The sequence below is a fragment of the Falco peregrinus genome, chromosome Z (genome assembly GCF_023634155.1).
Source record: "Falco peregrinus isolate bFalPer1 chromosome Z, bFalPer1.pri, whole genome shotgun sequence".
Taxonomy (NCBI): Eukaryota; Metazoa; Chordata; class Aves; order Falconiformes; family Falconidae; genus Falco; species Falco peregrinus.
Window position 1 is genome coordinate 34,462,376 of NC_073739.1, and position 26,151 is coordinate 34,488,526.

Here is a 26,151-nt window from a genome sequence, read left to right on the forward strand (position 1 = left end):
TGATAGCCTTATTTTGTTCTCATTATAGGCCATTCTTTAGAGAAGTACAGAACTGTAGGTGATCAAGGTGGGTTTGTCAAGAATAAACTCAGACTCATTTGCACTTCTATTTTTGTTGCCCTTTAAAAAAATCAGTAAAAAAAAATGCAGAAAACTGCCTTACAAGTATGTAACCACATTTAGTTAAAAATGTCTTTGTTTATAAGGGGCAATAAAAGAGTTACCAAATTTTTCAGATGTGCTTCAGGTTATTATAAAAATTCATACCTTGTGCTATAAAATGTCAGGTGTCCCACTATTCCAATTTGCAAATCACCAGCCACTCACAGAAACATGTACATAAAACCACATCTAGCCCAGCATAACAACAATGTGCATTAAAGTTATACTAGGAAATACAGAACTTTACATCTTAAAAGATGCTACAAAAGGTCTCAAAATGCTAGCAATTTGCATCACATATTTCGATTTCTTTTTGAAGGATGTTTTTCACTGCTCAGTGCTTGAGTTTCTCTATGTTTCTAAAGTTGTTGTTTGGCACTTACTTTCAGCAAACATTTCTTTATGGTAGTAGACCTGTCTTGTCTTAGAGTTTCATACCATACTTGCTCATTTGAAATGAGGGTTTATAAAGTGCAGTGCCCTTCTTCCCAAAGGCAAACTTTTGCTTTCATTGAGTAACCTTTGGAGAAAAAAGTTCTCTGTCCTGTATTTCTGGCATTGTGTGATGTGTACAGCATGTACTGCGCTGACAAAAAGGATATTCCCAGGTGAACAGAAAGTATAAAAAGAAAAATGGCAAGAAGATGTGGCCACAGTGTTTGTTCAACATTTACTTTGATTCGCCACCCCCACCCCCCACCTCCTCCCAGCCCCAGCATCAGGTGAAGGCAGAACGGATCTAGAGAAAATTAACTGTGCTTTACTGACTGGGTTTTGTATTTCTTCGGGGTTGGATTCAGACTGTTTCCAGGAGTTACTTGGGCTGAGATGCATCGTCCTTGTACCAAACCCATTCTGAACGTGGGACTCTTGTCTCTGTAATTTGCTTCCCTTTTGCATATACCCTGTGTTGAGACAATGATTTACAAGGCCAAATCTGTTCAGAAGCCAGTAGCTGACACTTCTCTGTGTGTGTGCCTGTAGTGTTTGCCTGTGTGCATGTGCCTGTGACCTTGCTGCAGTCAGGACAGTCAGAGCAGCTATTCTGATTAAAGTCCAGCTGACAGCCTGTAACCTGACCGTAGTCATTAACTCAAAGACTATCCCATTCCACCAGATTAGCAGCTGTTCAACTTCTAGCCCGGCTTTCTCAGTGTCTGAATACTAGGAAGCAGCAGAAACAGTCTGATATAATAGCTGGTAAATTTAGTATCAAAAACTAATTTAAAATAAACCAAACACACCATAGGAAACATTTTTACCCTTCGCACTCTTCTTTTTTAATAGTATACTGAGCACCAGTTTCTGACAAAACACTTTCATTTCCTATGGGGAACATTATTGATTATTAGTCAGGGGACACAGAGGTAAAAAATGTGATTTATCCCTCTCATTCAAAATTAATATTTATTGTTATTAATCCTGCAAATTTCTCTGCAGTTCTGCCTATAACTCACAGATGGATCCTAGGCTGGTGACAGACCTTGCGTAAAGGGCTATTGTGCTGTCATACTATGGTGGAACCACCGTTGTCCTGGTGGAATGCTTCGCCATCATGCTGTAGTGAAAAATTGCATAGTCAATATTTGTTATCCACCTGGGTGTTGCTAGGAGAATGGTCGTGAGACTGGAAATCCTATTAGCAGCCACATGATGCTTTTCATTTCAATGATTTCCTGAAAACATACAGAGAAGATCACACCAGGAAACTAATAAATTATCATGTACTGTGTGGTACATGCTTTTATGGTAAAATAGTCAAGAAAGGTTCAAGTTCACAGACACAGCATGTTCACCTTGGACATCAGTAGATCTGCGGGAGACAGCGGGGTGCGTTCCAGGGAGACATTCTGAGGATGGGATTGTAAAAAGAGCAGAGGGAGTACAAGGCCTCCACTGCTTCACAAGTGTTGTGGTTTCTAGAAAGGCAGTCTCAGTGCCTGGGTGTTGGATGCAATGGCAGATGTGTGGTAGTAGATGTTTCTGATCCCTGTGGCTCTGAGACTCATTACACTGGGCCTTCAAGCAGCTACCTGCAAGTTGTTGCACTGTACCAGATATCCCATTTCCAGTGACTGGTGAAAGAATGCAAGCTTGTAAGTCTTCTTTTGCCTGTCATGTCTTTGTATCTGTAGCATGTCAGGCCACATTCACCCTTGATGGGTATCTGCACTGAAACAGTCATAGTCTGGCAATCAGTCTGAATTCTTCTGTTTCTCAGGCATACCAGGGCAGGGTGGTTTTGGTTGTTTTGTTTTGTTTTGTTTTTTTTAATTAATATCATCATCGTCATCATCATCATTACAATTACTATTTTGAATTACTCCATGATGAATAGCTGAAATTGAAGTTGTCTATTCTGTCTAGGAGCAGGAGGAAGACTGTTGTCTGAATCTAGACTAATGTGTTAAGCAAAAAACCCAGAAAGTAAGAGTGTCTGTGCAACCGTGATAGAACATGTGACTGTTTCAGAGGTCTCACTACCCATACATGCATTTATATTTATATATATCCTGAAATAGCTTGTTTCCTGACAACAGTTTGAGGACTGGTTAAGCATGAGGATTACACTTTCTATTCCATGCAGAAATGTTGAAAATAAACATATAGCAGTTCAGAATAAATGTGAGTTATCATGGGGAAAGGCAACTTGTAAGATGCTGTGTGCTGTAAACAACAGTGTGTTGTAGTATACTCCAGAACAAAACCCATACATCTTCAAAAAGAAAGGCCAGTAAGGAGACGGACATTTGTTCCGTCAGTTTGACGGTATTGCTGGGTGTTTAGGATGCATACGGTACTTCCCAGTGCTCTGTATTTTATTGTCTGTTGGAGCTCACAATATCTCCATTATGGATGCATGTTCTAGTGACCTCTCCTGGAAAAAAAAATATCTTAAGGAGTAGGTTCTTTAAAAGACCCTAATCCCTTCTTATTTGTGTAGCCTGAGTGAACAGCTCCTATAGTTGAATAATTCCTGCCCTGAGGAGGATTCTTGAATTACTGGGCATTAGTCTAGGAAAGTGTGCCTGTTCTCTGCCTGGCTTTTTTCGCCCCAGGAAAAGACTGGGAGAACAATAGTTGTCAGTCTTCAAGGGGAGATCCTGGGCTTCCAGTTGCTGCAATTGAGGCCTTCCCGTCGTACTGCTGTTACCAACAGAACATAAAAGTAAAATCAGATCATTTGACCATATGATTAGCACATTCCTGTTGAACTCTAGGTGACCTTAATCTTCTGGCTTTTTACAGAACTGCTGTGTTTCTTACTGAAGAAAAATGTATTCCTTAACAGTAAGGTTTTTCTTTTGATGCTGAAATAACCTCTGGGTGGTTTTAATGGGCTGCATTGGGGTAGATGAGAAAAGATGCATCTGAATGATCGTGAAGACACATTGGATAACCACATTTGTAACATCCAGATGAAGTTTAACCATATAAGTGTTAATTTCTATTGCTTGGTGAAACGCTGCTTGTATTTTCTTTTGCCCTGTCAGTATATTGCAAGATTGACAAGGAAATATTTGCAATTATTTCAACAAGTAGGAATTTCTGGATTTGAAAGAAATCATGATCTTATAATGAGTAAGTCTTACAACTTCCCTGTGGGATTCAGGCAGTTGTTTATGGATTTAGACTGTATTTTTTTACTTTTTAAATTTAGCAAGACTTCTCTGTGTAAATGGAAGCTCCCTGGAGCCATAAGTGTCATTTGATGATGGAGAGTCATAATGAAGAGTTTTGAAAATGGAGACTAGAACTTGCATTTACTTCAGAGCCTCACATTGTAAAGTGTTTGCTTTTATGCTTAAGAAATTAATTTGTATGCATAAATTAAATTCTGTCTACCTGACAAGATCCTTGAGGACCAAAGAGAACTGAAGATGTACTATATAACTAGTTCAATTTTGTAACCTTTTTTTTTTTTGTTGACTCATAGTATCTTCAGTGCTGCAACATGAGCAGTTACAAAAACACTAAATTTTTCCTTCTACCCCTGCAGCATGTGACAGTGACCACTGGGGACCTCACTGCAGCAGCCGCTGCCAGTGCAAAAACGGAGCCTTGTGCAACCCCATCACTGGAGCCTGCCACTGTGCATCTGGTTTCAAAGGTTGGCGCTGCGAGGAACGCTGTGATCAGGGGACATATGGAAATGATTGCCATCAGAAATGCCAGTGTCAAAATGGAGCCACCTGTGACCACGTGACTGGAGAGTGCAGATGTCCTCCTGGATACACTGGTGCCTTGTAAGCAGTGGGTATATTATTTATGGGAAAGAGATACAAGTTTTAAACAGTGTTAACAAGAGAAACCAAGTTTAGATTAACTTTTAACACTAAGCTGTTGGTCTGGCTGCTCTGTAATGCAGGGAAGCAGGGCTACTGGCTAAGAAGCAGCTAGGCAAACTGTGTTGCAATACACAGACATGTAGCTGAGAGAAAGCCCTCGATCTGGACTGCTAAATGAAAGCCACAAAAAGTAGCAGCAGGAGCTTCTTCATGACCACCATGAAAATGGTTTGGCTGCAAGTTTGGAAAACCGCATTGGAACATGGAGCTACTTGACTTCGTCATTCCAGAATAGATTTTGAGCTTTGTCAATAATAATGGATGAGCACCAACCAGTGTAGAATGAAATATCTTTAAGAAGAAATAATTCCTAGATTGCTAGGTCTGTTTCCTTAGATTTGTTGCGTGGATGCTATACAGTATTCAGTGTGTGTCTCTTTATGTTGGACAGCTTTATGTTTCATACTTTTGGCTAGAAACGTTAATGATAGCATTAAAAACAAAGAGGTGGCTGGAGACTGGAGCGTATGCTAAAGTAATGGTTGTCTCTGTTGTATACCACCACCTCCCCAGCTGCGAGGACCTTTGTCCCCCCGGGAAGCACGGGTCACAGTGCGAGGAGAGGTGCCCATGCCAGAATGGAGGTGTCTGTCACCACGTCACTGGGGAGTGTGCCTGCCCGCCTGGATGGATGGTAAAAACACTCTCTGAAATCTACACAACCCCTTAAAACTTCCATATTTGTAGATTTTGGGCAGCATCAGAAAAGGGTAGCAAATGAGGATAGCAAATGCAGTTTGCCTGTAGTCAGGAGTAATGAGAAACATATTTCATCATCAGGGATTGGAATAAAATACTGTCTGAATAAAAAAACCACGTATTACAGAAAATCCTCCAGTTCTGTGCTGCCTTTTTAACCACACCAGATTCTGGGAAGCAGAAAACATGAATCATACTGTGACAAGGCAACATCCTTTATATCTTGTCTAGAAGTCATTCATTTCTAGATACAATTTGATACTATGAGGAGGTGACACCATTATGTATTTTAGCAGTGGGTTTGGTGCCTGTTTTCATATGTTTAGGATGTGTGGCAAAACCCCCAAACCTTCAGATACTGTGTTAAATGTTGGTGATGGAAGTGGGACATCAGAACTTCGATATTATCTTTAGACTTTCTACCCTTTTGTCAGTGAGTAGAGAAAGAAGAATTGACCTCGGAGCTGCAAGTAGCCTCCCCTGCTACCAGGCTGCTGACTCTGAGTTGGCAAATAATGGAGTTGGAAGGTGGAAGGTGATCAAGGCCCAAATAATTTCTTTAAATACGTTTGCAAATAATATTGATCAATAGTATTTGTTAATAATATTTTCTATTTAAATGTCAATTTTGGGTGAATATCCACATTTACTGAACTTTAATTATCTGACAGTAATTGAGATATTATATTGGGATAACCTGTGGCAGAGGTCAGTTTTTTACCAACTAGAGAACATAGTTAAAAATTATCATCTCTGTGTATTTGAATAGCACCAGTCACCTGACTGCCTAACTTGGATTATGGCCATTTCTACTTCTTATTCCACTTTGTGTTAGAAGAATGAAATTATTGGTCATAGAATAAAAATGCTTGCATAAATTCCTGACTCCCTTTCTCTGCCTAAACACAGCTAATGAAAAATGAGATAGCATATAAAGCAGTGATAGCAATTTTATACTAGTGTGTGTTTTAACCAACAAATTATCGTTTAGCCCTTTGACTAATTTTCCATTCCAAGTAGTTATTAAGCATAACTTAAAGTTAACTTAAGCGTAACCTAAGTTTTAGATTTTTCAATTCTGCAAAACACAATTGTGACAGTATAACGTTTTTTGCTTTTCATGTAAGGAAAGTTTAAAGTAGCCAGGTATGAATTCTGCAGTATCTTATGTTCGCTGAAATACTTGCATGTCTTTTGTCTGATGAAATGCCTTTAAATATGTTTTTCTTGAAATGGCTTCTTAAAAGTCTTAAGATCTGATGGTTCCCTGACTACACAGGTGCAATTAATTCTAAGGATCTAAATAGCAGTGCAGAAATTCAAAACCCGCTGAAGGGAAGCAGACATCCTACCTAAGCTCTTAAGATGTGCTGCTTTAAATGAAATTACAAGCAGCTTTTCCTTTCATCAGAAAGAAACAACTTATCATAAAGTAGTATAATTGGGGCATTAGAGCAATTACTGATTTCTACACTGCTACTCACTGGAGGGCATTTCCGGATGTCTTGATACATACCACTCCAGATAAATAAATTGAGAAAAGCTTGACATCAATTAGTCTTAAATGTCTAAGTGTTTTCACTGTTACTTAGAGATAGCATTTTTCATCAACTTCGGCTTCCAAAATGGAAATCCTAGAAGATTATTCCTCCAGTGCTGAAACATACTCTGTGTTTAAAGCTGGAGAACAGTCTGGCGTTTCCAAGATCAGCACCAGACGTCTGCATGAGATCTCCTTGATCTTCCTTCATTACAAATCTTTATTCCTTGTCCATTCACACTGTGATACCAAATCTAATATTAAGATTTTTTTCTGCACACACAGGGCATGGTCTGTGGTCAGCCTTGTCCTGAGGGTCGTTATGGGAAAAACTGTTCCCAGGAGTGCCAGTGCCACAACGGAGGGACTTGTGACTCAGCAACAGGTCAATGCCATTGCAGCCCAGGTTACACGGGGGAACGGTAAGGAAATTTTTTTTTTTTGCCAGACTGCAAGGGGTATGCTGTGACAGAGAAAGTTAAGAAGCTGGTAGGAAGTAGAATGGAAATACCTGTGATACAATTAAGAGTGTCTTATGGAATGTTTGCTGTGTCACTTAGCTGATGCTGGGTCACAAGTTAAAAGTGCCTGTGAAGGAACTGCTTGGGTTTCAGGATTTTCCTGCTGTGGCTCATGCTCTGGCAGTGTCTGGTGGGCCTTTACTTCAGTGGATTGCAGAATGACGCAGTTTGGGATATGGTGAAGGAGTGAGGAGGGAAGCTGGGTTTTGTGCAGATGTTTGGCAATCATAGTAGCAAGGGAAGCTCATTTGGTTCCTCTTGAAAGTGAGCAAGATGGAGAGCTGTCTCCTAAATTATTTCATTCAAATGAAGAAGTGAAACTTCGTGATTTTCTGACTTGATTGTAGAAAGTCATCTTTGGTAGACTGGAAAGATAATGTGGCAAGACACCATTTTTTAAGGCAGCAGAAAGTGTTGAAAGAAGTGTTTTCCTGTATATATTTTAAACAGCACATGACTCATTTGCTGAACTCAGCAGCAGCTTAATCGCTGCGGTCAGTCCAGGGGATCTCTGCCAACAATAGTAGGTATTATAACCATATGCACTTCCCACGCAAGTGTTCACAGGACATGGAGAGAGCTGTGCCAGACATGAGGGGGGAAAAAAACCTCATGAAGAAGAGAAACAATTAGTCCAGAGCTACTTGGATGCCAAAATTAAATTTGCATCTGTGAATAAACAGTGCAGAAGGTGGTAGATGCATTTAAAGAGACACAGACAAGTCAGCAGGGAAATCAAGGGAGTATCTGTATGAGTCTATACAATGCACTGCACTGGTGTTTCTAAAAGCAATTCAATTTTTTGTCTTGGAATTTAAATCTGACTTTAATCTGAGATGCCTTATAGGCATTTTGATCACTGTCGCAAGTCTGAGCTCCCTATTTTCCTGCAAAACAATCTATAATTGCAATTATTTTCTTTTTCAAGATAATTCAAGGGCAGGAATGGGTCAGAAGCAAGGTTGCAGATCTGGTTCATATTTCATGTCAGTGGACTGGCAAGGGAGGGAATTGTGACAAGAAATATGTGGGCATTTGCTGAGCTAACATGTACATACCAGCAGCAAAAGGATGGTTTTAAAAAGTGCTAAGCTGTTCTCTACCTCTGTGTGTAACTTAACAGTATTTGTCTGAGTTTTTTGGTGTGGTGGACTCCTGGAACTTGGTCATCTCGGTCAGCAAGAAAAAGAGGACTCCTGGAGCATCTGACAGTTTCTAGATGATCTGAGTTAACACAAGGGAATCTAGTTTAAACTACATTTATAATTCTGCTTAACACTTTTTGATTGATATCTGTCCTCACGATGAAGTGGAATAGGGTCTTTCAGAAACTGATGAAGATGCAATTAAAAAACTGTAAAAAATTGCAAGGTTAAATTTTGTCTAATTTGTCTGGAATTCCTGAATGTCATTTGGAGAAAGTTTATTCTCAGCTTTATTTGTATAACTTCATTAGGAAACATTTAGACAGGGTTATTAGCTCTATTATTATGTTATACCTCTGAAGGAAAGGAGATTTTATTGCTGGCTTCAGTCAGGGCAGAGTTACGAATACCTTGAAACTTCTGTATAACAGTATCAGAATGAGGTAAATACTGCAAAAGCATGAAATGAACATGTATACTGATTTTACCTCAGAGGGTTCTGACAAATTTTGTTACATTTTGCAGTGCCTTGTGTCACGTGCCTTTGAAATTCTCCTGTAATGAACTACTAATCATACAAAAAAAAAAAAAACCCACAAAAAAACCAAAACCAACAAAAAAAAGCCACAAAAACTCCCAAGTGTATAAGAAAAATGGAAAGAGACCACCAAGGAAATTCTTTTATAGGACTGGGGAAATAAGCAGGTTATAAACTGACACATCATTAGTGTGCTATTTTATCAAGTAATATTTTCATACAATCTATAATTTGGTGAAACTTCGAGGCAGCCAAATTGCAGAGAATGTTATGTGCCTGATATCACCTGTTGAGTTCACAGCATACCTCAGGACTCCAACATGTTCTGACCCTAAAGCTTTGAGATTTATCTGATTTGTCTTTTTGTCAACCTAATTCAGAGTTTATAGATGCTTATACTGAAAAATGTGGGAATTTTCCCTGACACATAGGCAATGAGATGTTATCATCCTTTGCTCTGAGGCATGAACCTGTTGAGCTGAGAGGTCTGTCATAATCGAATAATTTAATTGCACTTAGTGCTGGACCCTTTAGTAATGCTGTAGCAGTACTGGCATTCTGAATTTTAACAATTCAGTTATACACGAGAAGTTAAAGCTGAAAATAGCGAACTCATTTTATATTGTATATATTAAATACATTACCAAATGAAATTGCTACCTGGAAACTCATTAGTAAATGAGTTGCAAGTTTCAGAAGCAGGATATTGAAAACTGTCTTTTAGTAACCAGGCTGGACAGCTGAACATACAGTTTGATACTTAATAATGTCTGTCACATGTTGAACTTCAAAACAATGTTAGCTAGAGAAGTCAGCTTCTAAAAGTTCTGTGAATGAGAGAGAAAAAGTTTGATGAAGAAGTCTCTCTCTTAGGATATATTTTCCTTAAGGAAAATCATTGCTACTCTCCCATATTGGTGAAACTCAAGTCTTCACTAATTTTCACTTTCATCTATTAGAAAAGTCAGATGAAAAGAAGGGTTTTGGGTTCCTGAAGATTTTTCCATGTCCTATGGATTTTTGAAGAGCAAAATTAATAAAAAACCCAACAACAAAGAAAAAAACCCAACCAAAAACATTTAGAAAAAAATTCTGCAAAGAAGGGTATTCTGGAAATATCATGTGTTTGGAAATACAGAAAATTCTCTCATCAGAAACTGCTGAATGTGATTGCCAGTGAACTTCCTGCCTGAGCATCTGCAGGGGCACATCTGCTGGCTGTTCACACTATTGCTAAGGGGACAATCTAGATCACGTTAAAAAGTTACAGATGGATGGCTTTTGGGACAAAATACTTGATTCCTTCATACTTCAGGTCTGATTTAAGAGAGTTTAGTTTTGTTCTGGTTGCTGAACGTGAATTGCAATGTTCTGTGTATTGTCCTCTTTGTTGGAGGGGTGGGAGACCTTTTCCTTTTCCTTTTCCAAAGGATTTTGCAGAGCCAACGTTTTTAAGCTGTTTATCTGAGTAGCAAAAGAAACCAGAGAAACAGGCACTTTTAAATATGAAGTTACATAAATTCCTGCTCTACTTAAGAGGCATTTTAGACCAGTGTAAGAGATTCCTCATAAAACAGTATTTGCCTTAAAACTCCAGAAGTTGTAGTTTATGGGCAATAAAACTAATTTTTGTTTGTATTTCTCACAGATGTCAAGATGAGTGTCCAGTGGGCACTTACGGAGTGCAGTGTGCTGAGACCTGCAAGTGTTTGAATGGTGGGAAATGTTACCATATTAGTGGTGCCTGTCTCTGTGAACCGGGATACACTGGAGAGCACTGTGAAACAAGGCTTTGCCCTGAAGGAATTTATGGTCTCAAGTGTGATAAAAAATGTCCCTGCCACATGCCCAATACCTGGAGGTAGGCTTTGCACTCTTTAGCCCGTTTTCTTTTTCTATATAGAATATAGAAATAAAAAAACCCCTTAAAATAAATATTTCCTGAGTGCTCTAGTACTTGCATGCCAACTGAAGCAACTAAAGACTTATAAGAGTATTCGGTGTTCTCTAAACATCAAGAAAGAAAATAGCCACCCAAAGGAGTGTCTGCAGTTTAGTGCTTGCAGCTATATTTCATCTTAATATTCACCACTCTATTTGGTCTCTGACCCTTGAAATAAATGTTAAGACAAAGCGTGACCTTTGTCTGTACTTACTGCATGAATAAATATTGTATTGTTCACCATATAAAATCAGTATATGTCATACATCCCTTGCATATTCTGGTGTACTGTAAGTGAGAAATAACTGAATTAAAATCAATGGATGTATAATCTTAGGAGTAGGGCATGAAAGTAGAGTCCATTTCTCTCTCTCTTTCTGTATACGTGTATAAGAATTGCTGTAGGTGACTATTTTAATACAAAATTTTTGAAGCTTTACCAATTATAAGTCTGGGTGTCAGAAATACATATTTTTTTTGTTGTTACTCAAGTGATTTTTTCTAGAAAGCAGGTAAAATCTGATCCCTGGAAGTCAAATGAAAATAGCTTTCCTACTGGCTTACCTTTTACCATCTCTCCTTATTCAGGCATAATGACTCCTATATTTTGAGTTTTGTTTCTCTTTGGGGATTTTGCAGTGTTTCAGCATATTGTTATGAAAAATCTAGCTATTTGGAGACAAACTTTCAGCTGTGAGGGAGGAATGTCAGATGTCAGTCGAGGCAAGCCAACATATTTGTAGAACAATTCTGGACAGCTTTCTCTTGTTACAAAACACAGGGTTTTTTGATTAAATACTTTGTTCAGTGTGCATTCACTTAAATGCATTATTAATCACAGTACCTTAGATAAGGTTTGTGACCATAATCTAAATTATTGCTGTTGAAAACAGCTCTGGAAGAAATTTGTGGAAACTGTTGATTGTCACATAGAATGCTGCTGTATGTTGTATATAAGTTGCACTTTTCCACATAAATAAAACAAAAGCCTTTAGTTAGAATTTAGCAGTGATGTTAAAGCACTCAAGCACATACATGGAAATAACTATTCTTTTAGGCCTCTGTGAAAAATTACTTTGGGGATTGTCTGAGTTGTTCAACATACCTTTCATTGACAAACCATGTGACAGCAAACTGAATTGTTTTCCCTTTCCATTCATATGTTTTTACAGTTCTGTGCTTGCACTTCTGTTGATCCCATTTACTTGAAATGTGTTTTGAAAAAACACAAGAGCTTTTAACATAAAATCAAGCAATTCATTCTTTGAGCAATGCATTCAAGAATAAATGGCACCATAATGCTGACCTATCTAGTTCTCAAATTATGGTAGTAGACTGAATACTATTGTATTAAGAATTATGGTTAGCTGCTTTCCTGAAAATTTGTCTGCAGACTTGTTTGACAGGAATGCATTACACTGTATAGTATTTCTGATACTACAGGGATTACTTCTGATTCATGTTCAAACAGCTGTTCCTTCATTTATGCCGCTGGAAGACAGCTTGTGGTCAAATCAGATCACAAATGTTCACGTAAACAGCAGCATATGCCTTGTCTTTTTTTGAACATTTCCCCATCTGTATGACAAATCAAAAGGCACTTATAACAGCCCTGTAGGTACAGGAGCATATTTGCAAGGGCATAATGATCCATGAGTTAAACAAAGATTTTCATGACTTCACAAGTGTATTTTTCATATATAGGTTCCTTCCTCCTAGTCATTAAGACCACCAAATAACAGAAATCAAAGGGTGTGTGTTTAATAGTATAGAAGACAAAGCTCCTTGCAGACACTTTACACTTTTAAGAATCTTTTGAGAAGTCTGTGGTGTCTGGCAGTCTTCATCTCTCACTAAATATCAGTCAGCCAGAAGACAACTTTTTAAGCACATCCGGGCCTTATTCCTTACTTGCCCTACCACGAGTGCTGTTTGGGCTGGCTGTAGCCAAAGGTTCTTTATAGCACTAACCCATTTAGCAGCAATGTAACAACCAGTGATCCCAGGGCATGAAAAAGGGGGTGCAGTTCCTTCTTCAAATACACTTCATGCGTCTGTAGGTCTAGAATTCTGTTAGGACTTTGAGGGGCCTTGGTAACATGAAAGATTTTTCATCTGGGTATGACCACTAGTTTAGATATCCTTGAGGAGGAGCTGTTGCTAGGCTCAGAGCCCCAGGTTATTACTTAACATTCTGAGTATTCATAGATATGGAAATGAACTAAAGTTTAGTTAAAAAAGTACTTAGCACCAAAAAATATTGCTGTAAAATAAGTGTACATAAGTTGCAGTATACAAGTATGTATCTAGCCATTTTCTTCAAATACGAAAAAACATGGTATATCTTAGTTTAAAAATGTATACATATTTCTATTACTGTTTTTTGATTGAGGAAATGGCATCAAACCAGCTTTGGCAATAAATTGTAATTTGCATTTTGGGTAGGCTAATCTACAGGGATTTCACTGCTGCTATTGATTGATGGCAGCTCCTGGGGCTGAAAGGCAAGCCCATCCTTGTTCTTAGTTGTATCAGCAGCCTTTATTGAATGCTTTGTGAAGGGCTAGATATAGATATACGTGAGAGATTTTAATCTTTTTGAGGGGTCCGGAGGACAGCAGCAGGTAACAACCCTCTTGTGCCAAGAGTATTTTCACAAATGGTTCTTCTCTATGATATCTTTTGATGTACATAAAAGGATTTGAGCTAGAGTGGAAATCAGACACAGACCTCTGTTCTCTGTGACTAGGTGACACTCAATTTTTCTCTTTTTATTTGGTAGTCAAGAAAAAAACTAGAGTGAGTGCTAGCTGACTAAGACTAAGACCACATAAAACATGTTTCCTTAGTGTGGTACAACAGCAGCGCTGTGAGCTGATATGAGCAGACCCATGTGTCCCTGCCACTTCTATCCACAGCCTGTGGGGTTTACAAAAACTTGTCAGACCTTAATCTGCCTTCATTAACATTGTCACTTCATTTTGCACAGGAATGTTCTTCTAGCCTAAACTTTTAGACTGGATTTTGTCATGCCTTTACTCAAGTGACGCATGATGATCATTCAGAAAATGTAAAGAGGGCAGTCTGTAGCTGCATATTTATCTAGGAGGTTTACAAAGGATATTTGTCAGACCTGTGTTACAGCATGTGCACTGGTTTCAGGTTGATATCCAAGCTAAATCTGAGATGTCCCTGTTGTTAGTTTTTTGTTTTGTTTTGTTTTGTTTTGTTTTTGTAAGCTCTTTCTGGTGATCATCCACCACTGCTTCACACCTGTAGGTGAGGTCAGCTGGGGTCATTCTGTATCACCAACCGATTTGGTATAGTTAAGGCTGGAATTAGGGTTTACTCATGATGTGAGCTCTAATGGGGTTTCTTTTGTCTTGTACTTTTTCTGAGATACATATATAGGGTTGAGTGGAATTTTATGGTGTGATACAAGCTTAGTTCATACAGTATGGTTTTAGTTTTGAAGTCAAGATGATGGCATCTTGCAATTTTGCATTTTTATAATGGATTTGTACATACATATACAAGAGTTTTTCATGGAAATTTTTTATTGTATAGGGTGCTACAAAATTTATTGTGGATATTGTGATCATGAAACACCTCTTTAAATCATATTAAAATCATTAAGCTCATTTAAGACCTTCAAATAAGTAGTATCAACTACCCACAAGTATATTTTTGGTGTCTGTACAGAATACAGAGTATAGTTGTATTTCCAGAAAGTGTGAACAAAAGACCAGGAATAAAAGCAGATGTACTGGCAATATCTCTCAACACCTGCTTATTTCTCTATCTTAATATATAAATCTTATTGCTAATTAAGCTAACTGCATGAGAACCCATCAAAAAGCCTCAGAAGTGCTCCAGCTTCCTACATCTAATTACAAATTACGGAATACTAATTTTGGTGTCAATCAATATATGTGCAAGTATGCCTTAGTAACACTCACTGGGGGGCACAGAATATCAATGCTTCTGCTTCATAGCCAATGCTTGCTCATGCGTGTGTTCTCCCCCTCCCCTGAAAGGAAAAAAACATCCAACAACAAAAACACTGGGATTTAGGTCTTAAAATGACAGCACTACTAATTTTATGTTGTAAATATATTCTAATTCGTATCCTAATGACTATTCAGTTGTGGATTGAAACATTTTTTAATATCTGCTACCCTGTATTCTTCCACCGATAAGAAACATGGGAATTTGATCCAAAATTCCAGTGGGTGCCTACAGGAAGTTAGGAACAGGCAACAAATCTGATTATGTTGCTGCATCATGTGTTTTCATAATTTTCATGTACTCTATATGACAATAGCTCTATTTCAGCTTATTTTGTGGCAGGTATGCTTATAACTGAACAAATAACTAGGACTATTGACTACGAACACCGTGAGTTTTGAAACATTTCTGAATATATCATTTAGTTGAAAAGACCTTTCCTCTCACTTTATGTAAACTAGCTTAATATTGTTAAAGAGATTTTAATATCTACAAGACCCCCAAATTCTTATGATGTCATACTGTATGCAATAAGATATAGAGACCAGAATGCGTAATAACATTTGAACCTTTGTAATTCATACTTTCCTTGATCAGCAGAGTGTTGTCAATTGGTTGTGTTTGGCAACAGGAGAATCTAAGTTTAACAACAGTGAGTCCAAGAGCATTTGCAAATAATACTGCATTCCCTTGTTGTGTTTCAACTTTTTCAAAGAATATTGTCATTACTTATGTTATGGTACCTAAAAATGCAGTACGTATTTTTTCAAAGTTTCAAATGCTCGGTTTCAAACATACCCCCCCACAAGGAGTCAGCAAATCTTGCAAAATCAGGCTCTTGTCATGGGTCATTTAATGTGCCTGGACAAAGGCATATTTTTTTTCCAGCACATTTAAATGAACTTCAATCAGTGGCAAAAAAATATTTAAACAGTCTTCCCATTGTAAATATATTGGATTTGGATATTAAGGCTTTCCTTTGGTGAGAATTAAGTGAGTGCTTTGTCTGCCAGAGTGCTACAGAGTACCCCATTGTGTACACTTTTCCAGCACATATATCTTTGCACAGCTGATGATGTCCATTTGTTCTGAGGCAACAGCTGTCTGACTGGCCCTTCAATGAAACTGCTGTTCCAGGTAGAGACAGCTGGTCTGCCACCAGGTATGGCCAACATAGGGGAGATAGTCTGCAAAAGGTCACTATGATGGTGTATCTGACTTCTGCCCAATGCAAATGATTTTGTTTCATTCCCAGAAAGATGCCAGTTATCCTCTTTTCAACCAGCTATTTAAAGAAAAGAGCATGCATGCTACCCATTTTGTGCTGTGTTATTATGCCATGCTATTTTACCAAAGCATCGTATTTCTCAGACAATATGCTGCTGAGTTTGGGCACTGTTATGGAAATGATCCTATTATACTTGGAGTGCAACCCTAACAATACATTTTGGGGAATTTAATGGTTTCATCACCTTAATCTTTGTAACCGTGGATATCTATTTTATGGTAAAAACTTTGTTTCAGATAGTTTATTTTCAACTAGCTATGGAAGACTGATACCTCTTCTTTTCTTTCCATGTCCTCCCCAAATGCCTATATCATAGAATCATATGTCATATGATGTTACATTTCTTGTCTTAATTGGAATGCATTTGTATATACATATACAGAACCCTTTGCTTTGCGGTCTGGGGAGTATAACCATCCCTACACATAGCATGCAAGATCTTTTATACAACCTATCTATAACAGCATTTTGTTCTCTGGGAAAAAAAACCAAACGATGTCATGTTTAGTCCTGAGTTATTTATCCTTTCATCCCCTCCTGGCAGCTGTCACCCTATGTCTGGGGAATGCTCCTGCAAGCCCGGCTGGTCTGGACTCTACTGCAATGAGACATGTTCCCCGGGATTCTATGGTGAGTCATGTCAGCAGATCTGCAGCTGCCAAAACGGTGCTGACTGCGATAGTGTGACTGGAAAATGCACCTGTGCCCCTGGATTTAAGGTAAATAAGTCTTACTTTCACAGTCCTTTTTTGACTCCACTGCCTTTAGTTAAGTGCAAAATTCTTCAAGATGGCAGAGTGTCCTTTCCCCACCATGGTAAAAGAGAAGCAAAGATATTTAGGTATCACTGGGTGTGTTGCAAGACCCTGAGAAGGCCAAATTTGTGATTGGTTCTTAGTACTGAAATGAAGCCATTTTAAGAAAGAAAAGTGATGTGTCTTATAAGATGAGTGTGTGCTGTTGAGGTGTAAATAAAGGGAAGAATGATAAGTTCCAGTCATTATCTTGTACATCAACTCCTCATGCTCCATCTGGAGAAACTCTAGACAAAGACATTTGTTTTTGCATTTCAGGGCAGATTATTCTGCAGCTTTTGCGTACATTTGCTGTTACCTGTGCATTGGATGATAATCTAACATAAAAAACGTTTTACAGTATGACTTTTTCTAGGAATAATAACTGTGAAAACTTCAGTCAAATAATTCTTAAATATATTTTACATATCCATATTATTTTCCATTAACCTGCTGTCTTACTGTGTTTTGGTTTCATAAAGGGCTTCTTTATTACTGAAAATATGTCCATTGATCTAACCAAGTGCTGTTATGTATGTGACCTGAGCTCTCACAGCAACTAATAGAAAACCAGTGATTACTGTAGACTTTAAGAAGGATGAAGGACTCCCTCTCCCTTAAATTCAGGATAGCTTAGTGCCAACCTAGGACAGTCATGGGCTCTATGTTTTCTGGCTTTTGTAGTATCTGAGTCAGTGTAGGTCATTTATTAGTTGTATTGTCTGAATCTCATCAAAGAGTTTTTAGACTCTATTTTTGTATAATTCAGGGTGCTGCTTGTGGTACTCCTTGTCTTCTGGGGACATACGGAGTAAACTGTTCATCCATGTGCAACTGCAAAAATGAAGCCATCTGTTCACCAGTGGATGGTTCTTGTACTTGCAAAGCAGGTAAGCTTCTCTTGAGATTAATTTTCTTTTTCTGTAATCATAAAATGAAATTTTGTTTTTGAAGTAGAGAAGAAGAAAGAAACAATAAAAAGCAGACCACCTTGAAGGCCGTATCACAAAATACTTTATGCTTCTGCTGCTCTGGGAGGTGAAAATGAGGAAAACATCTGCTCACATAAGAGTGTGCATACCTTGTGTTCCTGTTTCTTTGAGGCAGTTCTCAGTGGGCTGGGTACTGTGGCTGGGTGAATTACTAGTGTTTACCCTGAAATGGGCCACCACTTGTCTCTTGTGGTAGTGCCGTGGTCTGCTAGAAGGACTACTGGTATGCAATTTATCTGATGTCAGCCTTCCTAGTCAAAGTACATAGCCCTGTCTCCCCTCAGGCTGGGTGGCCACCACCTCTGGCAGCCACCCTCACCCCTTTAATCATCACAGACTTCTTCCGGCCAGTTTAGCACTGATGTTGGTATCTACTGGCATTATTTATATTTGAATGCTCTATTCCTCATCAATTCCCTGACAAAACATTGCCTAACCCCCTTTCCAGCCTGCGTCCTTTACTGTTCCCTTCTTCCACAAGAAACTTGCTGAATGTCCCAGTATTAGTGCAGGTGGACTCACATTCCCTGACCCCTCTGCTTGGCTCTCTCCTCCCAACAGTAATTTTGATGGCCAGTGCACTTCTGAGAGAAACTGTATGTACCTGCCCACCTCTGCCTTTCCCAGTAGCACATGCCTTTGCCTGGAAGAACCGTATCTCAGATGTCCTCTAGCACTGGTTCTGCTAGCAGAAAGAGATCTTTGTATCTTTTCCCATATAAAGGTCTGCAGGCCTACATGATATTCCTGTTCTACCCAAAATATGCTACTAAACTTTACTTAAGGATGCTCTCTTGCAATACATCTGTTCTGTTTTTCAGCATTTAAAGTTCAGTGTCCCTCAGCTGTGATGCTGGATTGCTGAGAAGGGAAGGGCAAGCTGCTGAATGCTCCCAAGCAAATCCCATGCCTAGCCCGTGTTATAGACACCCCATTTGAAAATGTTCTGGTAAAAATCCTCAAAGGTTGAGAAGGGGAGGAGTGTTAGTTACCTAGATAAACAGCCACAAAATTTGTCAGGGACTGATACAATTAAACCAGTTGTGTAGCACATGTGGAGAGTTTCCAGCTTCTACTCTTGCCAGAGATAATGGAGCTGATTTAACTCTGTTAGAAGTAGCAAAGTAGCTACTGCTAAGTAGCTAGGTGGTGAGAAGAAAAAATATTCTGTAAACCATGCATAATCCTATCTTCTTGTGCATTGTGCAGTTTTAGTCATGCTATGATGAAAAAGGACAGCAAATGAAATTAAACTCAACCCTGATACTTGTAATGTAATGAAGGAAATTTATAAATCTTGGAACAACATTTGGGAGAAACTGTCTTAGTTTTCTAGCTAATGTAGTATAACATTTTTTCCTGAAATGACCCCTAAATTTGAAGTTACCAATCCAGGGCACGAGGCAGCTTCATTTCAGTACATGTGTTTTGCATAGTCTATTGATTAGGCTCAGTGCGGAATTATTTTTCCCTTCACTTACTGTAAACAATGTATAAAATTAGAAACTTGGCTTGTGTCATTACTGATGATAATGTATGACTGTCTCATGCTGTTTCTTTTGCATCCAATAGGTGGTTGCAGTTTTTAAAATCTATGTACATTTCTGTTTGTCCAGTGTGCAGTCTGTGAATCATTGCTATCAGGCATCATCAGTGATGAATGCTGCATTTTAGAACCATTGTCTATTTCATGCTTTTTTGTATTTGGAGAGAAGTACAGAAATCATCTAAAAGGTCTTTTACATATCCTTGGAGAAATCCAACTTGAGCAATTCTTCATGTTTTCTCTTTTTTTGTGTGTTGAAGATTTCTGTTAAAACCATATATTATGAAAGCAGCAGCTTAAGTCTGGGGAAAATATTCCTAATTTTTTTCAGGCTATGCCTTAAAATGTTCAGTATAGTTTAGTGCTCCTCAGTGAAATTTCAAGGTGTCTCTGTTTTCATTCCAGATCTCCCATCAATTGCTTTTGTGTGTTGGCACCCATCTGAAAACGTGTGCTGTGCACAGATGTTACAAGGTGCCCTTGAGCACCTTTGTTCAAACCTGGACAATTCTGCAGCTGAAACTGCTGATAACTTGCCTGTAGTTAATGTTACCCTGCTACTGCACATCTCCAAGAGAGGCCACATGTTGGGCGGAGTGAAACGTTCTTAGGAATGGACAAAAACCTGATTAATTTGTTACTTTAATTCTTATTTTTGGCAGGTTGGCATGGTGTAGATTGCTCAATAAATTGTCCCAGTGGTACCTGGGGACTTGGCTGTAACTTAACTTGCCAGTGTCTTAACGGAGGAGCTTGCAATGCTCTGGATGGAACCTGTACCTGTGCCCCAGGCTGGAGAGGAGAAAAATGTGAACTCCCTTGCCAGGTAGTTTAATAATTTCACTGATTTTTGCACTGTAGGATAATATAGGGCAGGTGGATGCTTCTGTCATTCTTCTGACTTCATGGGGACAAGTCCCTAAGGAGCACTGCACAAGCCTATATATGACTGGGTTCAAGATTAGACACATGTACCAACAATTCTTCTGGAAGAACTCTGCTGCGCAGTACACCAGATAACACAGAAAATGACTACACAAAATGAAAATGCCCATAAGAACACTTTTTCTGCTTTCACACTTTTAAGGGTGGACCTGAAACTTTCCAGCAGATCCTTTAGAATTTGTTGAAAAACACAGAATCTGTTTTTTCCATGTCTATCAGCATCAAATGCTATCCAAACTGCTTCTGTTAAATTACTTTAAAAAAAAAAAAAGATGAAAGAAAAAAGGGGCCAAAAATAAATTCCATATCTAACAACACAGTTTAAATTAAATTATCTTGTATCTATAGTACAGTATGAATGAAGAACTGTCATTCGTTCTCAGTCAGACATGAGAAGGCACTCTTGTTACCCAGTCCCATGACAGTCTTTGTATTTCTGCCAGGGTTTTGACTTCCACTGCCTCCCAGACTTTGAGAACTGCATAATTAGAAATCATTGTGTTGACAAAGGCACACTCCTCATCAATTAATTTCCACCTTGTAATCTGTAGTTTGGGGACACCATAACAATATATAATTTCAAAATTCTAAACATGGTAAAATTCAGAACTGATTTGTTTTATTATGTAATTTCGGTTTCAGTTACCTTTCATATGCAAAAAATGAAATATATGAAAAATGGGGTTTTCCAGAGTCCATTTTTTCAAATGATGGACTTCAACTTCCTGGAAAATTATTAACAAACTTAATTTTTTTAATAAACTTCTCTCCATTTTCCTTCTCTCCACAATACTTTCACTGTGCAATACTATCTGCATAGCAGGTTGTTGTTTTAATATAATTGTAAAGGAATCACCTGAACTGAACATAAAGGTTGTAAATTCCCCTCCTATATCATGTTCAAGCTTCTGTCAGTTTGGACTAGCTCTGCTGAGCAATGAAATTATAGCAGTAGCTGAACTACAACGTAAGACTGGAAACTACACCTCTGTTTTGAATGAAAATTTGTTCTGTTGATCTGCTCTCAGAATACTCAGAAGTTATTTTTGGGGAGTTAGTTTTGGTTTTAAGATGAGTTATAGCTTACGCTAATATAGTCAGTGAAGTGGCAAGCAAATTCCTAAATACTCTGGAAAGCTAATCAGTGTACTATCTGCACACGTTTATGCAGTGTTTCCAATAACGCGTCTCCATCAGAAGACTAAATTTTTCTAAAGGAGCTTTGTTTATCACTTAGCGTCTATTTCTGAAGGATGATGAGATCTTCCAAGCTCCATTAGCTCTTCTAAAACTAACTTATTAAAAAAGATAGTTATAGTTTCATGGCATTTCCTTCACTGCTCCAAATTTAGCAAAAGAATGCGTGTTAGTATTTCTACATCAGATAATTTAGCATGCCCACGCTCGTTGTCTTGTTCTCTCTCTCTGTCTGTGTCAAATGATGGCCATAAAATTTACATATTTCAAATTCATATTCTGCCTCAAAATTCCAGAGCAGGAGAATAAACAGAAAACTAATTCAAATCATAGAATCATTTAGGTTGGAAAACACCTTTAAGATCATCAAGTCCAACCTTTAACACAGGGCTGCTGAGTCCACCACTAAACCCTGTTGCTAAAGCACCACATCTACGTGGTTTTTAAATACCCCCGGGGATGGTGATTCCACCACTCCCTGCCAGTGTCCAGTTGTTGTGTCCAGTGTATTTCAGTTTGTTTCAATAGTTTCAGAAAATTAATATCACTGCCCGGATTGTTACTGCAATTTGACCGATTTGAACTTCTGTCCAAATACACAGCAGACTAAAAATACCGCTTTTCCACAACATATTTGAGGATTTACTCTTTCCAAATCTGATCATATGCAAAGGAAATACTTAATCTTTTCTTTTTCTGGATATAAAAATGTATTTTTGAGATAAGCAAAAGGCTCCTTATACTCAAGTAATGTAAGATTTTGTTCTACTTGAGACTTGAAAGATGGAACTGAATAGCTAAATCCGGTGGAACTCAGTAGAAATGTAGGCACAAACATTGAAGAATAACTGGTGAATTTTCATATAGATTTCATTCTGATTTTTAATGTGATTAAGACAAATTTTTAGCCTCAAATTTAAATGATTGAGATTTAAACCTGATGTGGTTTTTTAAACTTTTTTTACTTCTTCCTTTTTTTACTACTTCCCAGAAGTATTACCTTAGATTATACTGTCTTTTTTCCATGTTTTTTAATTTGGTTTTGACACTTTTTCTGTCAGATCAATTTACTGTTGTACTTTGCCTTGTTTTGAGAATGCAATTGTAAAGATGTTTTAGTTTCTCAGATTGATTTTGTATGGAATAACCCCTAAATATATGTGGCACCTTCTACGAAAGAAGCAGAAAAGGCAAATTCAAATGTTTTGATGCAGTTGCATGAAAATCAGCTGTGCTTTTTTGGCACAGCTGAATACACAAAGAGGGTTGTTCAACTTGTAATTTTAGTCTCTCATTTGAGACACTTTGCAACAAAAAAGTTGCATAGTCAAAAAATAATTTTGTTTTGTGTACTGTCTCATAGTCAAAGAGCTTCCCTTTTGACACAGTGTATGCTGTAGTGCAGAGGGAAGGACTTAATCAAAAGAAAGTTATGCAGTTTGCATTGTTGTGCAGTAAACTTCCCACTGAAGATATATTTTAATCCAATGTTTTACTGCTTTTTTTTAGAAAGCTTTTTGTGGCTTTATGTGTTATCCTTTTTGAGCAATACACAGAGAGCTCAGAGAGCTCAGGGTCTGAGGTAGAAAGGAGACTGAATTGCTTTCCCATCAAGGGACCCCCAGGTCCTGGAGTAGGAATTCAGCTGTAAAGGAAATTAGAGGGCTGCTACATGAACACTTTCCTTGTAGCCTCTGATAGTCTATGTTACTGTGTTCTGAATCACTGTCCCCAGGTCCATTAGTCTGGGGTTTTTCAAGAGAATATAATTAATTGTTTATCTTCCCCTCTTAAATGAAAGGATGAAAATGTAGGAGACTAAGATCTCCCAAAATGCAGAGATGTTTTATATTAAGAAAGTAGATTATGGGTTCAGAAGAGGTCTGTGGTTGCTTTTTGAGGCAGTACTGACCAGAACTTGTTCTCCTCTTAACTCCCAGTTGTCGTCATCTCATAGCTGTTTTTTGTTGTTGTTGTTGTTGCCACAGGACGGCACATATGGTATGGATTGTGCTGAACGCTGTGACTGCAGCCACGCAGACGGTTGTCATCCCACCACGGGTTACTGTCGCTGTCTACCAGGATGGTCAGGTACAAAAGAGACCGTCATGAAGGACAAAGAGAGTTTCCATTGTGGTGGTACTTGGTGTTGACTTTCAGTTTTGTGCTTAGAAGAGCATGTGGGGTTGAGGAGAGTATGTGGGGTTGGAAAGAGAAAAGGTCCAGTTCTGTGGCTGCTGTGTCCCTTCTGTGAGTCACAACTGTGGAAACTTTGTGAAGCATGGGATGTGCAGAAAACTGGGAACAGAAGGGGAAATCTTAAAACTTGGGTGCCTCCATAATACGATTCCTTGTGAAAGTGGCAAATAACTGTAAATATTCAAGGCTGTGCTGGCAGCTTTGGTAGGTAAAGCACCACATCCAAGCACTCAGAAAACTTTGCCTTAGGCAGCCATAAAGAGGGTAAGTCATGCAGAAGCTCTGCTGCCATTTGAGTTTCTCAAACTTTTGAAGAAAATAAGTTTATCTGCACATACTTTTTTCTGTATGAAAATTGTTGCACTTTTTTCACAAAATTTCTCCAGCATTTTCAATCTTGTTTTAAGAAATATATCTTTTTAATTATTCATCAAACTTTGTGTTTGACTGTTGTTGCACTCTTGTTTATGGAAAACAAGTTTTTTTGAAAACGTGATAAAACTATGACAAAGGGCAAGCTATCTTTTATCTCTGGAATGTAGTTTTAGTTCTCATGTAGATTTCTAAGCTCTAAGTGTAGGGAAGACTGTTCCATCTTCAATACTGTTTAATTAGCACTATAAGTTTGCGTCTCAGAGTGTTTTGGACTTGGTGTCTCACTGTGGTACTGTAGTGTTGCAAGGGTCAGATTACATGTTGCCTGTCTGTATGGACTCCTTCCATTTAATAATTAGAATTAGCATGAAAAACATGCCTTTAATGAACAAAGCATGTTTCTGTTGTGAAAAGAAAGGATTATTTCTTTCTTGAGATTTCAGATATAACAGTATTATTTATTATCCATTCACTCATTTATAAATTAGTATTTTTCCTAATTGACTTGTACAGGTTCATGATGTATTATATATAATTTTTTTTCTCTGGTGCTTCCATATGAAGTAGGTGGAGGTGAGCAGACAATCTGCAGCAAGTCATTTATTTGACAAGTTTAGCAAATCATTGTGCTCACAAAAGTTTGTGTAGAGCTTGTGACTCCCCCAGATCCAGTCTTTACTGAGTTTTTTCACCAACTTAGATTTTTATGTGCTTTTATTTTCTAGCTCTGGAGATGGATCACAGGCATTTTGTTCAAAGTAGGTAATACTCTATGTCTGCAGTTCAGGTTGATTAGTTGCAGTTGTTTACAGCTTACCTAGTATTTTTTCTACTTTTCTGTTCTGAACATGACTTTTATGATTATTGAGAGATAGGAAGTGGAAGTCTGTAGGGGATAACAGACATGGGCAGGAAGAGCTCCTGCTTTGCTTTGAAAGACCAAGCCATTTATTATTTGTGCAAATTGTCCGTATGTTAGGCTTCTGCCAAGTTCTTTGAGTGAGCCCCTCTCACTGCTGAGTCTCCCTACTGTCATCTTTTCAGTGTGAAAGATGGAAGCTTCCAGAGCTAGCACTCACCTAGCTGAGCCAGGAGTTTGCTGATTTCATTCTGTTCCCCCAGGCTGCAGTGTGACTTACCATCAGCCACTAAGATACCTCTGGGAAATGACTGCCACAAGCGTGGAAAAATAATAAAAATTAATTGAGCCAATTATGAAAAAATACTACTAGCATTATGCGATCTATTACTGTTTTGTGAGACACTAATCTGTGATTATGCTGTTATGATGTTAATGGCCTTTGATGACTGTTCTTACTTTCAGGTAGCTTCAGGTAATTGTGAATGTGTGTGTTTGGGCACACTTTGTCAAACTTATATTTGGATCTGCTCAAAATACAATTTCTTAAATTTTTAAATTTATTAAGCAAATAGCCATATTAAAAAAACATGTGAACAGGTGCTGATCTTGAGCAACCATGGTGTAGGGAGTAGAGCCGTTCAAAAGTTCCAGATGTACTGCTCAAACTACAACTTGTGAGTTTTCTAAAATCAAGGGAAATCATGAGAAACCAAAAGTACATTAATGAATGAAACCAGATTAAAATAGGTAGTTTTGAAAGGCCATACTAAAGATCTAGCAACTTTTCATGACAGATTATAAAAATTACATAGCCAGTGTGATAAAACTAGCCTGGGACATGACAAAGCCTTCAAGAACAGCATGAAGCTTGATTGTGCTTGAGCTCAGGTATTGAGAAGGAGACAATATTTTTGCCTTTAGTGAAATCTGATTTCATGTTCATATTTGGAAAGGAAAAAGATTTCACCAGAAAGATAAAATTGAGCATCTGTCCCTGGATGATGTCATTACAACAGTGTGTGTAACAGACTAGTTTCAACATGTTGGTG

At 38.2% G+C, this 26,151-nt stretch overlaps 1 protein-coding gene across 2 annotated transcripts in view; it reads left to right on the forward strand.

The window, feature by feature from the left end:
* Nucleotides 1-26,151, forward strand: part of MEGF10 (multiple EGF like domains 10) — a 109,929-nt gene that overhangs the window by 48,791 nt on the left and 34,987 nt on the right. For both annotated transcript variants that reach the window (XM_055791541.1, XM_005240370.3), the window contains exons 6-13: nt 4,163-4,409; nt 5,025-5,145; nt 7,036-7,172; nt 10,603-10,815; nt 16,737-16,911; nt 17,756-17,876; nt 20,187-20,350; nt 23,655-23,757. In XM_055791541.1, the coding sequence (XP_055647516.1) occupies nt 4,163-4,409; nt 5,025-5,145; nt 7,036-7,172; nt 10,603-10,815; nt 16,737-16,911; nt 17,756-17,876; nt 20,187-20,350; nt 23,655-23,757 (1,281 nt within the window). The remainder of the gene's footprint in view (nt 1-4,162; nt 4,410-5,024; nt 5,146-7,035; nt 7,173-10,602; nt 10,816-16,736; nt 16,912-17,755; nt 17,877-20,186; nt 20,351-23,654; nt 23,758-26,151) is intronic.